The sequence below is a fragment of the Cryptotermes secundus genome, unplaced genomic scaffold, assembly GCF_002891405.2.
Source record: "Cryptotermes secundus unplaced genomic scaffold, Csec_1.0 scaffold2482, whole genome shotgun sequence".
NCBI lineage: Eukaryota > Metazoa > Arthropoda > Insecta > Blattodea > Kalotermitidae > Cryptotermes > Cryptotermes secundus.
In genome coordinates this window covers 330554-351074 of record NW_019729249.1, presented here as the reverse complement: position 1 = coordinate 351074, position 20521 = coordinate 330554, and the positions used below count along the sequence as shown (strand labels likewise).

The window sequence follows — 20521 nt, the reverse complement described above, 5'->3', positions numbered from 1 at the left end:
TGCCGAGGGCTCCTTCCCCGGAGGTAAAGCGGCAGGAGCGTGAAACTGACCATGCACCTCCATCTATGCCAAGGTTCATAATGGTGGAGCTATACCTCCATTCTCCCTTATGTCTTTGTGGCACAGTGCCTAGCTACTGTAATTAAGTACAGGGGCAAATTTACTTTTTATGAAACCCACTGTTAACACCTGAATCCTGTTGAAGTCAGAAAGTCAGTGCGGTCTACCAAGAAGAAACCATGGCGCATCAGTTTCTTGTGTGGAAGTTATCCAGGACCTGGGCGGCGCTCACTACGTGCGTCTTCGGTTAATTCACATCATTTCGAAAGTTCTTGTATAGCTACAAAACTGGTGGCTTCTCAAGAAGGGCTCAGCTACATGGAGTTAGTTTGTCCTGGTATGAAGGGCAAAGGGAAAGCTTAACGTCATCACCGCCCTTGTTCTATATACGTTCTCCTCTAAAAGACAGAATACTCGTACATTATTATGCACACGTATTGCACAAAATGTCACGATCAAAGTGACGGCAATTTGAAGGAGCACAAAGAAGATGAAAGTGTGAGGTACCTATAAATATTTTACATTAAAGAGAAGGCAACAAAAAATGGGACTGGGCTACGCTGACGTCATGAAGTTGTGGCCAGATATGTAAGTAACGCGACGCAGTAGCACGGTGCACGCGAAACACCGCTCGCATGTTTTTCAACGGTGATAATTACTTTGCAGAACCGCTAAAGCACACAGGATCCAGAGGCCGGACGGCTCTCGCCTGTTTGAGTTTCAGTCGCGTTTGCAGCCCTGTGGAGGGTCAATTAAACTCGTCCCAGCCATGCGTGCGCATGAAACAACGGCAGAACTGAATGGATTTTCGTTAAATTTGATATTATGAGAGTTTTAATAAAATTAGTAGTCCATGATTTATTCTGACCGTCTTACAGTGCATACATTTATTCACCTTACTCTTCTCTCTTGCACTACATGTTTCGGCACTAAGTGCCATCTTCAGATGCTTTTCTATGTACGTCAAACTACTTCATTGCATGCCCTGTTGTCTTTATACTAAAATGACTAAAATATATATTCGTCATATATAATGATAAACTTTAAATATTAAAATTGTTCTGGATTTGTCAACCTTATGTCGTATAACACACGCAGTCACAGGAGCAAGACACAACACAAAGCACAATACACACATGAAANAGGACGGTCAGAATAAATCATGGACATGAATCAGTGCAACAGGACGCTAAAATATAACATTAGTAGAAACATACCAAATTTTATTAAAATCGGACAACAATAACGGGCCCTTTACATGAATATCTACATGCGTTTCGGCGCGTATATCGCAAATACCTATCACAATAGATGTTTTGCAAAAATATGCAAAAAAAAATAAACCTCTTGTGTCGAATAACGCTTTTTTCACCACTGGTTTGGAGGTAACTGGAAAGAGAATCGTTACGCTATGGATACATTTCGCAACTTGTACATCCTGCGACGAATGAGAGAGGACTGCCGAACTAACAATTTTCCAAGCCCACGAGATGAGTACCCAAGAATCAACATTCTTTTCGAACACGCCCAAAGATTGCAAAACAATGAACAAGGGTTTTCGAACACACGATAATACTACCTAAAAATGCAGAACGACTTTCCAAACACGTGAATATTAGCGAACAATCAACAATGGCTTTCTGAACAGACCCCAAAGATTATGGCAAACCGAACAGTGATTTTATGAAAACGCGAAGATTAATTACCTAATAATAGCGAACTGTAGGACAGAACGGGGGGATGGACGTCAGTGGGTAATGCCGGGCAGTACTTTTCAGAGACACGTGATCAGAGTGACGCTTTCTGCTAGTGCTGCCACCTGTGGCGTGATTCGGCGAAGTGCAACAGCGAATTCCGCCATTTGTTCTTGCAGAGGCGAGTGAAGTTTGTTTCAATTATAAGAATTCAGATGTGCACACATCTTGTAAGCTAAGCTATATGCTAGTTCCTTACCAACAAAATGCATATTATTCCACCATCGTGATATCACGGAGCTCAGAGAGTGACCGTCGTAGTGCCTTGGGGTGGGGAATATCGGTCAGTCGCTGCTCCTGCAGAGTTGCTGTTATGTCGAGTGTTCCTCACATTGCATATTTAAGGCGCACATCCTTCCCACTGAATTCCAGTTCTTATACGTTTTCAAGTCTGCGTAAAATCGTACTTTTCGTCTTAACTCAGGAGACCGCCATTTACCCGCCCTCCCCTAATGAAAACGTATATGTATGTCACAGGCTTCTTGTTTTTTGTAACCTTTACGAAAGATTATTTGGCCCGTGATATGGAACGGGACGGAAGGGGCGGGATATGAAACAAGTGACGGGGAGATAACCTAGAAGTAGACGGGGGTAAGGTTGTCAGCACTACGCGTCGGCCGCCCTTTACCTCCAAGAATATTCCTAGTACTCATTTCTGTTAGAGGCTGAGTCGACCCCAGGGCCATAGTGCGTTTAGAAGGATTAGATAAATTGAAAATAAATTCAATGACCTCATCGGGATTCGATCCCGCAACCTTCCGGCTTGTAGCATAGTGCCTCAACCAACTACGCTACCGCGTGCACCCAGCAGATGGGGGTAAAACATTAATATGGATTGCAATAATTCATAATATCATATTTAACAAAAATTCTGAGAGAAACTAATCTACTTTCCTTTCATACGGCACGGATCGAATAGAAACCGTCGCGCCCAACAACTCTTTTATTTTTCCGTGTATTCATTGACGTGGTAACGTTTCTACCGATCTACTGCCTGGCAACGATAGGGAATACACACAGAGACTGAAGGGAGGGATTTATGAAGAACGCCGTTGAGACTAGCTCAAGTGCCATTATGTACACGTATGTACATACATAAAGATTGGTTCAGGCACTCAGAAGTTGATGGGTGGGGTGGGGGAAATACACAGACAGCATGGAAATAGCATAAGCCTACTTTTATGTTTTCAAAATAAGGGAAGTAGACTAAACACGCAGTTCATACCTCACAAAAATGATACGGCATTACCTTTACAAAGACCAGTGGGTTAATGCTAGTTAAGGAGATAACAGCTGTCTTTTTTTTCTCAGAATCATTTCTCTGTGGCACTAAAAGCTTCCCAGAAGAAATCCGCTCTGAACTACCAGAAGCTCCAAATTCGTAATCGCCCATCTCGTTCGACTACGTAGCATCTGTAGCTGGCACAGTGTCGTTAAATGAAACTAGTATTACATGACAGATGTACGGGTCTAATTATATGATACGTCGATGGATGAGGCACTATGCTACAAGCCGGAAGGTCGCGGGTTCGACCTTTTCAGCGCTCAAATTATTTGGCTGGCACCCTCAGACCCTGCAGGAAACTAAACCCGAATAATTTTGTGCAGGCAGAAGTGATGATAAAGGATGACAAAGGAAAGCAACATGGGAGCTGCAGTACTCAGGTGTAAGGATACACTGGACGTCTTAGTGCTAAATGCTGCTCTTGGGGAAGGAAGCAAGAAACCTGAAGCAATAATCGACTGTAACACATCAAAGTCATTCACAGATGTCTCTGACCGAATGACGTCGGATGTAACGGTTCGGCGAAATTGTCACTGATACGCTTCCCGCAGCAGTACAAGACACAAGGATGTCTGCAGCAGGAAGATCCCTATCACTGAATTCAAAGATGGAGTGACTATGAAATTACTGCATGCTCACGAATCGACTGAATCTGTTACTGCGGCTGACATTGCTTCTTCGGCGATGTGTTGTCCTCGTGAACATGGAGTCTGCAAGATGGTGACGTGGCGCTTGTCACGGCGTAACGAAGAGTGAACATGATACTTTAAAGAAATGCAAACACATGTTGCATCCAAGTATTTCAGGTATACTCAGCTTCGCCGAGCGGTAAGCTGATTCGATGTATGGCAACAGAAAAGCTATACCGAACAGTATTTTATTATGAAAATAATGAATATTTGAAGAACTGTACAGGCAATGTAAGAATTCTCCCAAAGGATGCTATAACCCCGCTCACTCGCAGTGCTGCTCTGCAAGCCTACGACGCGACCTCCCTGCGCCGCCAGACCCCACATTCAAATCGTTCCCGGTTCGCCACCCAGGGCCTCATACCACAAACAATCGGGGATCCGTACAACTCACATGTGGGGTGGGGGAAAAGACCACACAGTAATTTGTTTAGTCTACGTGACGCGCTGGCTAGACACTGCGAACCAATCCACAGCTTCGAAAGAATATTTAAAATACCTCTTCCTAATTTACTCTTAACTATAGAATACACGTGACCACACATTTACAACAATGCATCCATTGCAATAGTATACCAATAATTCTAGATTAAAGATCTAGATAGTAAGCACTCCCCCAAAAGTCACACGAGGCCTCAAGCCTACTCACTAAAGAAGAGTGCAAATGAGCTCTCCTCTTGAAGTCATGTACACCATAAGAGTTTGCTGAATGTATTAGTACAGACTGCAAATAAAATGGGACTATATAACAAAACAAAAAAAAACCTCCACTCTCACATGTACAATACACAGCATGTAAATGTTCTAAGCGTGAATCATAGTGCTGCTTGCAATATGTAGGAACTATGCTACCGTCAACACAACAAATATTTCCGTATTGCATTTAGATCTGAATTTACTGCGACATGTTTCGGGCATACATGACCATCATCAGGCAAGAATACGTATAGTTATTGAAATAGCGATACGGATCCTTATCGATGCAACGCGTCGTATAAAAAAATTAACATAAAATGTTTATGTTAATAAAATGCTATGTTCCCCCGCCCCCCATCAAGCACAAAGCAAACAGAATGTAGAATTACGCAGGACACCCGAGCCTGTTCTTGGGAAACTTTGTTCAGGCAAACTGTGAAAACGTAAAACTGCTTACATGTCCCCTCTCAAACCTTACAAATGATAAATATTTTTATACATACATGTTTTAAAACATGGAAATTTAACATTTTATTCTATTAGAAAGCTAATGTAAGATTCGTATATTTCTATCAAAAATATTTCAACCAGAAACAATTGTAACTTCAAAACAAAAAACTGTTTTTGTGAACTGTACGTAGTTGTATCCTGGGGCACGTTCCAGCTTGCTAGTGTGAACTGGTGCTGCCCCCATACGGCCTCCGGAGAAAACATGGGGTGAGTTGTACTCAACACACACTTCAGTCAATTCGTTAGATAAAATAAAAACGAAACAATGAAAAATAAATGCCGTAACCTGAGGTTAATGCGTTTCTCAAAGGGCAGCAGTGGTACGCGAACTCTCCCAAAACAATTGCTGTTTTAGCAGAAAACTGATGAAAAGACTGGAACAATTTAAATGGCAAATACACGTCTATCAAAATACACTGCGGGCTCTTTATGAGGAAATTGAATGCATGTGGTTAAGAGCTGTCAATTCAGTGTTAAATTCTAGCCAACTGAGTTCATGAAACTGAGATCTTCTTGAGAAGCCGCCAGTTGTCCAGCTACTCAAGAACTTCCCAGCATTTTATGGAACCTGAAGGTTCATTATCGTGTTCACAAGAGCCTTCACGGGTCCCTATCCTGAGCCAAATCTATCCAGTCCACACCAGCCCATCCTATCTAAGATCCATTTTAATCTTATCCACCCACCTACGTCTCATTTTACTACTCTACTTCATAGACAGGAGACGGCACTCAAGTATACTTGATGTCTGATCATTCAGGGCAGCAGATTGTGATACTGACCCCTACCTGGTGGTGGCAAAGGTTAGGGAAAGACTGGCACTCAGCAAACAACGCACAGAGTTCATATGGAGAGGTTCAATCTCAAGAAATTAAATGAGGTAGAGGGTAAAGAGCAGTATCGTGTTGATGTCTCAAATAGGTTCACGGCTTTGGAAAACTTGGACACTGAGGTGGATGGTAATAAAGCTTGGGAAGCTATTGGAGACAATATCAAAATTTTTGCCAAGGAGAGTCTAGGTTATTATGAACTGTTGAAGCACAAGCCATGGTTCAATGAAGGATGCTCAGAATATCAGACTAAAGAAAACAAGCCAAACTGCAGTGGTTACAGGATCCAAGGGAAATAAATGGGCATGATCTGAACAATATGAGACGTGAAACCAGCAGGCATTTCGGGAATAAAATGAGGGAATATGTGAAGGACAAAACTGATGAGCCTGCAATGAACAGTAAGAACAAAAACATTAGAGACCTGTATAAAGGAATAAATTACTTTGAGAGGGGTTACCAACTTATCAGTAAATTAGTGAAGGATGAGAATGGTGATCTGCTTGCAGATTCCCACAACATTTTGAATAGGTGTAGGAACTACTTCTCTGTCATTGAATCTACATAGGGTCAGTGATGTTAGGAAGATAGAAGAGCATACAGCTGAGCCGTTAATACCTGATCCTAGCCCTTTTGAGGTTGAAATTGCTATTGCAAAATTGAAAAGGTATAAATCGCCAGGTAGTGATCAAATTCCTGCAAAACTTATTCAAGCAGGAGGCGAAATTTTGCGTTCCATGATCCATAAGCTAATTACTTCTATTTAGCATAAGGAAAAATTGACTGATCAGTGGAAGGAGTCTATTACTGTACCAGTTCACAAGAAGGGGGTTAAAACTGACTGTAGTAATTATCGGGGGATATCACTGCTATCAACTTCATATAAAATGTTGTCCAATATTCTTCTTTCAAGGTTAAGTCCATATATAGATGAAATTATTGGGGATCATCAGTGTGGGTTTCGACGTATCAGATCCTTTTCCGGTAAATTTAATTGCTAGGTTAATTGGGGAAGGTTTTTGTTTAGAGAATTTGTGTTAAGTACATGACTTTGTTTACATTCACGCATGGAGTAAAATAAATATTCTTTTGTGACCTAAGTGAACCTACTTGTAACAGTGAGGTCCATTCATAATTTTCCAGCGGTGGACTGACCGTTCCGATCTCGTCATGCGCTCTGTTTAGCAACACTGGCATTGGGAGAATGTGAGAACACGCTCCGGCGTTAGTCGGAAATCTACTAAGGATCCAGGAAACAAGGTAGACCGCAGCTAATGTGTCAACAAACTGGTTGTGTGGCACACAGGAACTGACTACTCCCACGCGGATTTGGAAAGGAAACTCAAGTCTCAATTAATACAAAACAACATGCCTTCAGCCTAAAAGCAATCCTTAATTAAGAAATCATGATGACAATGACTCTCTATACCCGACGTCATCAAACTTCGGCACCTCGCGTACCACCTTGACGTCATGTTGCTCTCCGCTGAACAGCCTGACGAAGTGGCATTACTACGTAATCATTCCGACTATGGAGAGCAAGTTCGTCTCCTCTTTCTGCCACTTTGGAACACAGGGCTGATTTCTCAGTTTCTGGATCATTTTACAGACGGTAGGAGTCCTTGGACGGGTGATCAGCTTGTCGCAAGGCCTCTACCTAAACACAGGACAACACAAACACAGAAAAACTCACGCACACAGAAAACATCCATGCCCTGACTGGAATTCGAACCCCCAGCGAGCGAAGACAGCTCATGCCTTAGACTGCTCGGCTAATGTGATGTTATCATGGTCGAAGCACCTCAAAAAAAAAAAATAATAATAATAATATGCAAAACAGTCATAGCTTTCATTAGAAGATTCTGCTACATTTTATCAGGGTTTTACTTATTTCGAATTCGAAACTTTTTTTTGCAGAGCAAGATCGTCAGCCTTGCGCCCAGCCCCCCCTCCCCAACATGGATGACCACCTCTCTGCCTCTATGTCCCCAGTGACAGGGTGGTCCAGTCATAATAATAATAATAATAATAATAATAATGATAATACACTTCGCACAGACAAAGGATAAATTTAAAAATTAATTTATATGAGATATCAGGAGAAGTGGGTAACTCTAAATTGAGAGAAGACGGCCATTACTCGGTGCCGGCTGCGTTCCGTCGGAAACAAGTTGGGAACCACTGCTCTAAAGGCTTGTGTGACAACGGATTACGTTGGGCGCTGTCTGATTCATACAGCTCGTGTACACCACACTTGCCTTTCTGTTTGTTTAACGATGCTGTCAGTAGCTTATACTACATGCCGTTAAATGGTGCGGTAGTGTAAAGCTGTCCTTGTGCTTAATTAATTAAGCATCACGTCAAGAGACTTTTGAGGGAGTAGAGGTAGAGCTCCACCATTCTACATCTCAGCACGAGACGGAGGTGAGTCGTCAGCTTCACGACCCAGCCGCTTTACCTCCGGGAGAAGTGTCCGTAACCCACTGGGCAGGTCTGGACGCTGTGAAGAAGAGAAAAATCGGTTGCCCCTGCCGGGGATTGAGCCCCGACAGTCCACCCCCGAAGTCAGTCGCTATACCGACTGGGGTATGGCGCCTGGACTGGATTCTTTTCGTGATCTCCTTCTGACACTCCAGTCATTCCGAGTCACTCCCGTTATCACCTCCCGGAAGTCAGGAGTGGCCAGCATCACTCGTGCACCAGTCTATTCAAAACAGAGCGACGGGCTCCGGCCTGGACGGCTCGGGGTCGATTCCCGATAGGGGAAGTTTTCTCTTCTGCATAGCCTTCTGACCGGCTCCGGTGCCCACCTCCTATCCCATGGATACCGGCGGCTATCTCCCCGAAGGTTGAAGTGGTCAGTGTGTGTGAAGCAGACCGCTCACCTCCATCTAGTGCCGTGATCAAGAATTGTGGAGCTATACCTTCACTCCCCCAGACATCTTAAGGCGTGGTGCTTAATTTATTAAGCACGGGGCAACTTCACCGTTACCTCATCATTCGTCTCTTCAAAAGTCTTCTTCACCTGTTTCTTCATGCACGTGTTTCTTTGCATTCTGTAGACATGTTGAATTCAACTGGTTCCATATTTCGGCATTTAGTCCAATACTGGTTCTGTCCATCTGTCCCACTCCGACAGGTCAAACTCCAAATCATATTCACTAAATATATAGCTACATTAAGATACTGAACTGGACAAATGCCGAAGATATACTAAATACCCAGAAGCCACGGGTCGTTGCTCTTAGCCTGTGATAGCTGACTGCACAGAATACACAAAACAGTTGAACGTACCCGAAGACACACAGCAAGAGTAAGATATAAACTAAAACAGGTTAAAAGAGGTAAAGTTCTCCCTGTAACAGTCCGTGGAGGCCCATAGGGTTGTCAGATGTCGAGGCTCCCACATTTTATAGACAATCGGCTCACATATGGAGGTGAGATGTCAGATTTATTCTCCGGCCGCCCTTTACCCCCAGGAACATTCCTAGTACTCATTTCTGTTACAGGCTGAGTCGACCCCCAGGGCCATAGTGCGGCTGGAAGGATTAGGACAACTGAAAAATTCATTGACCTCATTGGGAATCGAACCCGCGACCTTCCGGCTTGTAGCATAGTGCCTCAACCAACTACGCTACTGTGCCCCCAAACTGAAAACAGAGTACACCATAAATCACTAACATTTGCCACAAACCGTCATGGAAAATGAATGTACGGTATTTTCAAAAAGATAAGAAGAAAAGAAAATGACAGTATACGAACCCTTGCTACTAACGAAGGGTTGCGCAGATCCACTAACTAGTGACTTCAACGGAATTCAGCAAGAGTCGATGACTGCCAGAAGAAGTGTGTACCCATATACATACCGCGGACAAGGAGGAGAGTTGCATTGATGGTGGGGGTCACGACGCTTGTGGTTTTCCCTCCCTGTCCACCTACCACCCCTCCAATTCTTGTGGCCTCAGGCATCAGACCCTGAGAGCTGGTCACTGTCGAAGGTCATCATAACATTCGCGTGAAGAGAACGGCTAGACAACTGGAGGGGAACACAAGGAAGTACGCTTGAGGGGAAGCGTAACAGTACGTGGGAGAAGTGGTGGGGGTCAACTCCGATAACTTCCATGCATTGTCGCAGTGTAAATGAGTGTATTTTTAGAAGCAGACATCAAACAGAATCCCAGTCTTGAAACAATGAACCAACGTCATGCAGTTGTACCCTACTTTTGAGAAGTGGCCAGTTGCACAGCTATTCAAGAATTTCCTAACATTTTATGGGACCCAAAGGTTCATTACCGTGTTCACAAGAGCACTCCACTGGCCCATATCCTGAGCCAGATCAATCCAGTCCGCATCACCCTATCTTATCTAAGTTCCATTTTAATATTATCCTTCGACCTATATCTACGTCTTCCTAGTGCTCTCTTTCCTTCTGGCTATCCCACCAAAATCCTATATGCATTCCTATGTTCTCCCATGCGTGCTACATGCCCTGCCAATCACATCCTCATTCTAATTACACTTTGCGAAGCGTACAAGTTCCAAAGCTCCTCATGGGGGGGGCGGAAGGCAAAGTTGTCCCTTAGCTTAACTAAGCACTACGCCATGAAGACGTATGGGGGAGCGGATGTATAGATCCACATTTTCCTGACCTCGGCACTAATTGCTGATAAGTGGTCAGCTTCATGAACCGGCCGCTTTACCCCCGGGAAAAAGTCCCCGGTACCCATTGAATAGGAGGGTGGGTGGACCCCAGAGCCGGTCTGAAGGACGAGAAGAGAAAATTCTTTACCATACCAGGATTCGAACTCCGCCACCTCGCTCCCTCATGGAGGATTGCTGCGAGTAATTTGTGGTCAGCTTCATGAACCGGCCGCTTTACCCCCGGGAAAAAGTCCCCGGTACCCATTGAATAGGAGGGTGGGTGGACCCCAGAGCCGGTCTGAAGGACGAGAAGAGAAAATTCTTTACCATACCAGGATTCGAACTCCGCCACCTCGCTCCCTCATGGAGGATTGCTGCGAGTAATTTGTGGTCAGCTTCATGAACCGGCCGCTTTACCCCCGGGAAAAAGTCCCCGGTACCCATTGAATAGGAGGGTGGGTGGACCCCAGAGCCGGTCTGAAGGACGAGAAGAGAAAATTCTTTACCATACCAGGATTCGAACTCCGCCACCTCGCTCCCTCATGGAGGATTGCTGCGAGTAATTTGTGGTCAGCTTCATGAACCGGCCGCTTTACCCCCGGGAAAAAGTCCCCGGTACCCATTGAATAGGAGGGTGGGTGGACCCCAGAGCCGGTCTGAAGGACGAGAAGAGAAAATTCTTTACCATACCAGGATTCGAACTCCGCCACCTCGCTCCCTCATGGAGGATTGCTGCGAGTAATTTGTGGTCAGCTTCATGAACCGGCCGCTTTACCCCCGGGAAAAAGTCCCCGGTACCCATTGAATAGGAGGGTGGGTGGACCCCAGAGCCGGTCTGAAGGACGAGAAGAGAAAATTCTTTACCATACCAGGATTCGAACTCCGCCACCTCGCTCCCTCATGGAGGATTGCTGCGAGTAATTTGTGGTCAGCTTCATGAACCGGCCGCTTTACCCCCGGGAAAAAGTCCCCGGTACCCATTGAATAGGAGGGTGGGTGGACCCCAGAGCCGGTCTGAAGGACGAGAAGAGAAAATTCTTTACCATACCAGGATTCGAACTCCGCCACCTCGCTCCCTCATGGAGGATTGCTGCGAGTAATTTAAATACGCAGTCTCGGGCAGCCGACTACGGATGGTCCTCCAAATTTGGGCTGGGCGTGGTGCTAACATCGCACAGTAAAAAAAACGTTATAAAATGTTACAAACGGCCCCGGACATCGTCGGCTGCTATGGATAAACGCCCTGTATTATTTTTTTATTGCTAGTGGGGTAGGGCTACGTCCCTTGTACTGCGGCCACTTCTGGCCTACTGTACCGGCCCCAGATGATAGGTGAGGGTGATTGTGGGGCAGTTGGTGGAATGAAGATTGGCAGGGGAAACCGAAGTACTTGGAGAAAACCTGCCCCAGCGCCACTTTGTCCACCAGAAATCCCACTTGACCAGACCCGGGATCGAACCCGGGACGCCGCAGTGGGAAGCCAGCGACTAACCGCTTGAGCTATGGCGCGGCCCAACACACTTCCGGTACCCATATGCAAGTGGGATATCCACATGCTTGCAGATAACTTTTCTTAAGTAAGGGTGCCAACACACGACATGACATAACCTGGTTTGAAGAGCGGATGGACTAGGATAAACTGATAGGAACAGCGCAAATGCAACAGATACTTCCAATTGGTATAGCGGAAATGATACATGCGTAGTCGTCAACTGCGCATACAACTATTGCCATCTCCATGCAGATGCTAGTCTGGAACCAATTACAATACACCTATCGTATCATATTTGTCCCATCTGCGTTCAGATAGCAGCAGTAATGGTTTCGTGACTTAGTGACTTAGCAATGGTAAGACGCCTGTAGAAAGCCGTCGAGTTTCACGTGCAACATTACAACAAAATTCAATGGGGATCAACAAATTAAGATAGTTCAATGGAACTGCAGAATCTAAGAAGCTATGATCGAACAAGATATTTATAAGAATGTGCTACAGAGGTTAGTCATAGCGGCCATGTTACCCCACGAAAACACTGAGCTGCCACGGGTTGCTTGAACATGAAGCTCAAGACGTGAAACAAACTGTGGCACGGAACGCCTAGTGAAGTTTACTGTATTCAGGGTTTAACTCAATGCAGTCTGAAGACAGCTCAACACTTCGGAGGAACATATCGTTTCCATCTTCAGGACGAGTAAACCAAGCAAAGAAACCAGCAGAAACTAGTCGCCTGCATATGTTGGTTTCTTGCTCGGCTTACTTCTCGACCCTGATGATGGAGGCGATGTTCTTCCAAAACGTCGGCCCCTCTCTGACCTACATGGCGTTACAACCAAGAAGACCGTGCTCTACGCAGTCGGAGCCGTGACAGCCTCAAATCCAATTACAAACCTAAGTTCAGTCATTTCAGTCCCCTCCAGTCCAAACGCCCTGGATTTTGGACTACCTGTACAATATGGCTCATTTAATGTTAAATTATGTCATTTTTACATAGCGTAGTTGGTATAGCGACTGGCTACGGGCTGGACGACCGGGGGGTCGGAGTTCGAGTCCCGGTACGGTCAAGAATTTTCTCTTCTCACGTCATCCAGACAGGCTCTGAGGTCCACCCAGCTTCGTTTCCAGTGGGTACCGAGGGCTCTTTCCCGAGGTTAAAAATGACCACTCACGTCCAACCTGTGCCGAGGTCAAGAAAATGTGGATTTATACAGCCACCCCCCCATACGGCTTCATGGCGTAGTGCTTAATTAGTTAAGCACAAGGACAACTTTATCTTTTTACCTTTTACGAATAATAAAAGAAACAAAAACTCGCCGGAGTTTTAAAATAATTAAAATATTTTTATAAAAGCACTAACCTGCCAACTTATTTGGAGTCAACGAATTCTATATACGTTATATGTGTAACAGAGTTAACATCTGACATGGGTTTTCAATAAATTGTGTTATATGAATTCAAGTATAACCCGTAAAAGTGCTTGTATTTCTCAATACAGCAACTTCCTGCACAGCTCCTAATAGATTAGTTTTTATGTTCTAAGACATGATAACAGAAAAAAGAAATACTTTTATCTGACTGCAGTAAATCTTATTCCCACAGCAGACATGTCGCTTAATTCAAGAAACAGACGTCATAATACGAACCTATAAGAGGATAAAGCGCCGGTCACGGTAGCCGAGCGGTCTAAGGCATGTACTGTCTTCGCTCGCTTGGAAACCGGGATCGTGGGTTCCATCTGTTTCCTGTGAGGTACGAACTGAATTCTTATATATTATTCTTATACAATACCGGTCACATTAGCCGAGCGGTCTAAGGCATGTACTGTCTTCGCTCGCTCGGAAGCCGGGACCGTGGGTTCGGATCTGTTTCCTGTGAGGTACGAACTGAATTCTTATACACTGCCGGTCACATTAGCCGAGCGGTCTAAGGCATGTACTGTCTTCGCTCGCTTGGAAACCGGGATCGTGGGTTCGAATCCCACTCAGGTCATGGATGTTTAGTTTGTGTGTGTGCGTTTTTCTGTGTTTGTGTACAGGGAGAGGCCTTGCGACGAGCTGACCACCCGCAAGGAGTCCTACCGAATGTGTAAGATCTAGAAAAACTGAAATGAACGGAGAAGTTCATGGAGGTAGGCCTAGGCCCACTGGGGCTGTAGTGCCGGGGGGAGGAGAGGATAAATCGGTCTAACAATGAATTATAATCACTGGAACATGATTCCCTTCCAGAACAAGATCAAGAAAAAAGGTTCTACAGTGCCCTTGAACATTTATGGTAAAGTTGTCCCTGTGCTTAACTAATTAAGCACTACGCCACGATCACGTATGGGGGAGTGGATGTATACATCCACATTTTCTTGACCTCGGCACTAGTGGAAGGTGTGGTCAACTTCACGCCCCGGCCGCTTTACCCCCAGGGAAAGAGCACCGGTACCCATTGGATAGGAGGCTGGGCGGGCCCCAGATCCGGTCTAGACGACGTGGAGAAAATTCTTGTCCCTACCAGGACTCGAACTACGACCCCTCGGTCGTCCAGCCCGTAGCCCGTCGCTATACCGACTACGCTATCTCGGCTCTGAATATTTGTGGTGCTGCTGAACTGGGGAAAAGCTGAACCAATGATCGAAGCCGCCGTGATTATGAAGAAAGTGATCCGTGTAGAAGGGTTATCACTTGCGGACGTCACGCAGTGTGTTATCGCGACCGAGATAGACAGACAAGCCGTGTCTGGCAGCAGACGGCCATGCTCAATACCGGCTCCATCTTCTCAATGTCATATCAATTAATTTCACCATTAATAAAACATACTGGTGGGGATAATACTCATTTTGCGGGCCCCTTATCACTTGATCAATGAATTTCAAAATTCCAGTACATTTATTCGCAGTGAAAAGCTCCAAATCTTGCGCAATATCAACAAATTCCAGGGCTAGGCTTGGGATCAGGTCTAACTTTAAGTAACTAGCACTGTAGTTTACATGCAGTCAGTCACCATTTGTGCATTTCCTCAAGAATCACCTGATGATGGCCTGTGTGGCACGAAACAAGTTCTGCATTCCACCAACTGCTCCACAATCACCCTCACCTATCATCTGGGGCTGGTGCAATAGGCCAGAAGTGGCCGCAGTACAAGGCACTTAGTCCCACCCCACTAGCAAAAAAAAAAAAATATATACTGTGATTTCGCTTTTGGGATCCAAATACTCTCCACAGCCATACTGAAAACACATAACCCATATTCTTTCTACACGCTGAGAAACCAAATTTCACACCGCAGTCTGCAAAGCGAATGGCTACCTGCTGGACCTTCGTAGTCTAGGGGTAACGTTCCCACCTCATGACTCAAGGTACGCGGGTTCAAACCCGGCGGAGGTCGTGGAATTTTTAAGGGCGGAAAAATTCAGGGAACAAGTCCTCCGGGAGGGACTTTATGCCGTGTCGTAGATTTACGGCATGTGTCTAGGAGACCTCTGAGCAAACTCAGCAAAAAGTTTCCCGCCCAAGTAGTTTCCAATGCCTCTGGTAGATGGGGGAACTATCAGGTACCGAGGGCCGACCTCGTTGGCTGAACGGGGCTGATAGCAAGCACCAGTACCGGTAGGGTATGGCGACTGGTAGAATATCAAAGGGGGAAGTACGGAAGACGTTCTCCCCCGAAGCAAACCACTGCTGCTCTACGCCTATCACGCCGGGAGTGGTCACAGTCAGTATGGTCATTTGGATGTAGGAAATGCTTCTCTTCTGCACGGCGTCCAGACTGCCTGTGAGGCCCTCACAGCTTCCTATCCAACGGGTACCGGGGGCTCCTCCTCCACGCTGTATGAAACTGGCCGCTCACTTTCCCCATACGTCTTAATAGCATGGTGATTATACCATTGCCTATTAGTGACATATTACGCCTGGGCATAAACACACACACACACACGCGTATTATATGCAAACACGAACCTTGATAGGCAACAGATTTGTATCACGCAACAATGGGGTAACTGGGAAGCGCTGTTCCCTACGCGGTCCGTACGATAACTACGTGCTGCATCAATAGAAAAATTGTTGAGATGTGTTTTCTTTGCGGCCGTACCGAAGCTACATAAGGAGTAGATTGTGCGTTGTGAGTTAGTTGAGCTCGGGAGTTGAAGCGGAAAGGTGCCAGTCAGCGAGGACAAATGCCGCTCGACATGGAAACCGATGAAGCTACATCGTTGGAAGCCGCTACCAAGTAACGCAGTGAAGAACGTGACGAAAAACACTAGTCTGTTTATAAAGTGTAGTCACGAGTTGTTTAAGTGTCCAATAAATCCAATCAACAATCCAAACCCCGTCTATGGTCAGAGTATATCACGTGACGGTATATTGCTTCTTAATAAATGCTATTAACGTTATCACAACCACAAATGAATAAATTATTTAAGCAGATGGTTTGTACGTTGAAGTGTGTATCCATTTTTGGGCCCCTTCATATGTATACAGCGCGGAACGGTTAGATAAAGGTGGACGGAAGTAGCAGCCGTCGTGGCCTAATTCTTTTGTATCGTAAGGCACATGCCAGTATTTACGTGAAAGGGCTTAGGACAACCACAAAACCCTCAATCACACTAGTTGGTGTGCCGACGAGAATACGTGGAGATGTTCCTCCACTCCCCACGTGTCTTCATGATTTGATGTTTAATTATTCACCTAGGACCATGTTGACGCTGATCATTCTGAGCCCTTATTTATTTGGATGATTATAGATGACCATAAAATTTATTTCTAATTAATTCTCGGTAATTTAATTTCAAAAGTCTTATGTTTCGATATTACTGNAAATGTATATGAAAACACCATCTTTCGAATTCCCGGCGTGGGGGTGCAAGCCATTCCACAAAAGGGGAGACTTTCACAATAGATTCCGAACTGAACGGACGTGACCTTGCACGCTCCGAGACATAGCCTGCCGATAGTAACTCTGTAACATACAGCACAAGAATACATTAACTTAACAGTGTGGTGAATTAGCAGGTAAATAAACGTTAATTGGCTCAACTCTTAGAAAACGCTTTCTGCGGCATCGCTACCCTGAGACCCATGCAAACCGACCCAGCTAGTTTCCCGTACCTATACCGATCTTCCTTAGTTTGATCTGTGAGAACAACTTGCAGTGGCCATCATACACTGTCCTAAGGTAGAAACAGGTGTAGCAGGGATAGCACCGTTCCGACTGCGCTGATACAAGCAAAGGCGGGTTGGAAAAGAGCGGTGTTAATGTGTCGCCGACTTCTCGCTGCGATGACCCAAGTTCAATCCTAGTCAGTTCACGAAGAGTTTGTGGATCCGCTAGCAGTCTGTACACAAGAGTCAGTCTCGCCGAATTGCAACAATAAATAACAACGGTTGAGCGCATGAACAGCTCTACCTTCATTTAACTCCACTAATTCCGAATCCTTCTTGAGGGGTCACCAGTCACTCCATTCACTCAGCTACTCAAGAATTTCCCAAGGGCACTTCCACTGGTCCTGTCTTCACCTCGATTAATCCAGTCCACACAACTCCATCCTATTTCACCAAAGTCTATGTCTTCCTGTTGGCCTCTTCACTTCTGGTTTTCCCACTAAAACCCTGTATGCATTCCTTTTCTATCCCATACGTGCTACATGTCCTACCCATCTCATCCTCGAGTTTCTGATTCTAATCATATTTGACAAAGTGCATAAGTTACGAAGCTCCTCATTATGCAGTATTCTCCAACCTCCCGTCACTTCACCCCTCTCCAGTCCAAATATTCTCCCCAGCGCCCTGTTCTCAAACACCCTCAGTCTTGTTCCTCCCTTAATGTCAGAGACCAAATTTCACACCCATACAGAACCACATGCAAAATTATAGTCTGTATATTCTAATTTTTACTTCTTTTTTTTAAAGCAGACGAGAAGACAAAAGGTTCTGGACTGAATGGTAGCAAGCATTACCCGAGTTCAGTCTCCTCTTATTTCCTGTTGAAGCAGATTTTGATTTGTTATAGTCGATCCGAAATATCTGAACTGTGCCATATTTTCAAAACATCTGTTACCTATCTTTATGTTATGATTTTGCCCTGCATTTTGGTGACGAGACAGCAACATGTACTTAGTTTTCTATATGTTTACTTCTAGACTAAGCCCCTTAGTAGCATTAATTCCGGTTTTCTGTCCTTTTATTTACGGTGTATAGGTTATCCACAACAGATTTACATCAGCAGCAGCTGACATGTCCCACTTACTTTCAGTCCCACTTGGTTTTCTTTGATCTTTCTAGTGGGGTACTCTAAAGCAAAGCTGAAAAGCACTGGCCTTAAAGCATCTCCGTGTTTTAGACCATTCTGAATAGGAAACATATCAGACAACTATTTGCCCATACGGACACTTTTCATCCAAACACATTTCAATAAGCCGAACCAGTTTCATGGATATTTATCTAAACTCAATGAATTTTAGTTCAACTTCGTTTTCTAGCCCCTGTCTCTCTCAACGGCAGGGGAAACTGAATTATGACGAAAGATAAATTACGACAACTTTGTACTAAGATACAGGTCTAGAAGTAAAGTTTAGCAATTTTAGCTAATTTCATCACCTATTTAATATTCATCAGCTACTCAAAGTCTCACTGCCTAGAAGTCTTAAGTCTGATACACAGCTATAAAAACTGATGGATTTTAAACCAGGTCAAAAACGATAAATGATACAAGCTCCGTCCCAAGTGCAAACAATATATATTATATGTCTTTGATCTTGTTCTTTTCTACACTACATGTTTCGGCCTCTATCGGCCATCATCAGGTGTATACTCTTAACGTTGCTGCCACACTGAAACCCAGTCTAAAATTTAACATTCAAAAAACACATTGTTACTTTTGTCGTATTATCAACATCTACCTCGTTGATATGTGTCTGGTATGTAGATTATATTGCACACGCCAAATTTTCCTGTATTAGCACTATAAAATCTTTAGTTATGACTTTAAAACCCTTTAATATTGTAAACAGGTCAAAAAACTACTTAATGTCAATAATTCAGATGTCGTAAGAATCGATCAATTGAACCGAAACGTTCATGTACATATTTAAACAATCAATTCCTACAGCAGAGAAAACTCTTCGTATCTGCATCACCAAGCCCAACCGGTTAATGCTGTTCATTGTAAGAGGCTGAGTCGTGACACTCGCGTTACGACCGGCAGTCAGTCGGTCAGTTTGTCTTGGAATAAAGCACCCATCTGGGGCCTACGACCAGATTTTTATTACTGTCAGAGAGGTGTGGGTTTATTGATGTGGGGCGCTCTCTCTGACAAGAGGACGGGCTTGTCGTTTATAACTGCTGCTGGGCCTCGCCAGTGCAGTTATTTTCGGGTCCGAGTCTCGTGGGACTCGTAGGAAAAACAGTTCGTCTCGCTACAAAGCCCAAACGGTTATTCCTGTCTAGGGAATCGGTCGCTGTTTACTGTGAGAACCATACGGAACACACAAATAATATAGAGATTCAGTCCGTACCTCATAGGAAACTCATTACATCTGCGCTACAGAGCCCAACCGGTTAATGCTGTTTGGGGAAACAGTCGCTGTTTATTGTGAGAACCATACGGAACACAGATATATAAATATTCAGTTCGTACTTCACAGGGAACACAATATGTCTGCGTTACAAAGACCAACCGATTAATGGTGTTCAGGAAAATGGCCACCGTTTATTTCAAGAACCATACGGAACACAAGCATGTCTAGTGACCAGGGTGAAAAGTTCTTTACATTTTAAAGCAAGGCAGAACTGGATATTACGGGTTGGCAAGTTGAACAGGGCACGAGACACTTCTCACTTAGAAAGTGCTGCTCTCTTGTGAGAGAGGGAAAATGTCAGTGTGCAGAGTGAATCAGGGTGGGAAACCTTCTTGCTCGTGGTGGCGTGAGTAAAGTATGTTTTAGTTCTTCCTTCTACGGTTGAGTTCTTTCGATGGTCACTGACTTCGGTGCAAAAACTGAACATTCAAAACTGAAGTACTCATGTATAAATGAGTTCTCAAACTGTATTTCAACCTGTTTGGGGTCCTTGACGTCAACACACACACACACACACACACACGCGTAGGCAAAACGGGGTAAAGTAAGTTTGGAAAAGGAAAAGTGGGTGTACTGCTTGGCCTACCAACTCCAGACAACATTTACAATGTTGATGAAGGTGACATTTCGACCGTACCAACAAACAGATTAAAGTGCTTGAACTCGTAGGAGAGAGACAAAATTGGAAGCTTGCCTTTGGCAGAAAGGGTGCCTTAGTGCTTCAAGCAATTCTCTGCCAACTACGTTCGTATTTCCTCGGGCGAGAGAAAATAAGGAACTGCTGGAAGATGCTGCGTCAGGGAGCACAGCAGAATATGATCCTAGTGGCCGCACGCAAAAGAAAATATATCTGAAGTTGTTCCACCGTTTTATTGCACCTATCCTCTTGCATCCCTTGGTCACGGAAAACACACCAAGAGCCTGAGGCTGATTCAACTCGCATGCAAAGGCCACATTATCCTTCAGTCATTTCCGCCTCACACACCACTCAGAGGTGACGTC

At 44.7% G+C, this 20521-nt stretch overlaps 1 protein-coding gene across 2 annotated transcripts in view; it reads right to left on the bottom strand.

Moving 5' to 3' along the window:
- LOC111865629 (protein TMEPAI) overlaps positions 1–20521 on the bottom strand; it is a 121678-nt gene that overhangs the window by 8336 nt on the left and 92821 nt on the right. Inside the window, exon 1 of one of the 2 annotated variants that reach the window (XM_033751896.1) lies at positions 7520–7549. The exons of the other annotated variant lie outside the window; for it this stretch is intronic. Within the exon in view, the coding sequence (XP_033607787.1) occupies positions 7520–7534 (15 nt within the window). The 5' untranslated portion in view covers positions 7535–7549. Of the gene's footprint in view, positions 1–7519; positions 7550–20521 lie in introns of those variants that run through there. 2 annotated transcript variants of the gene reach the window in all.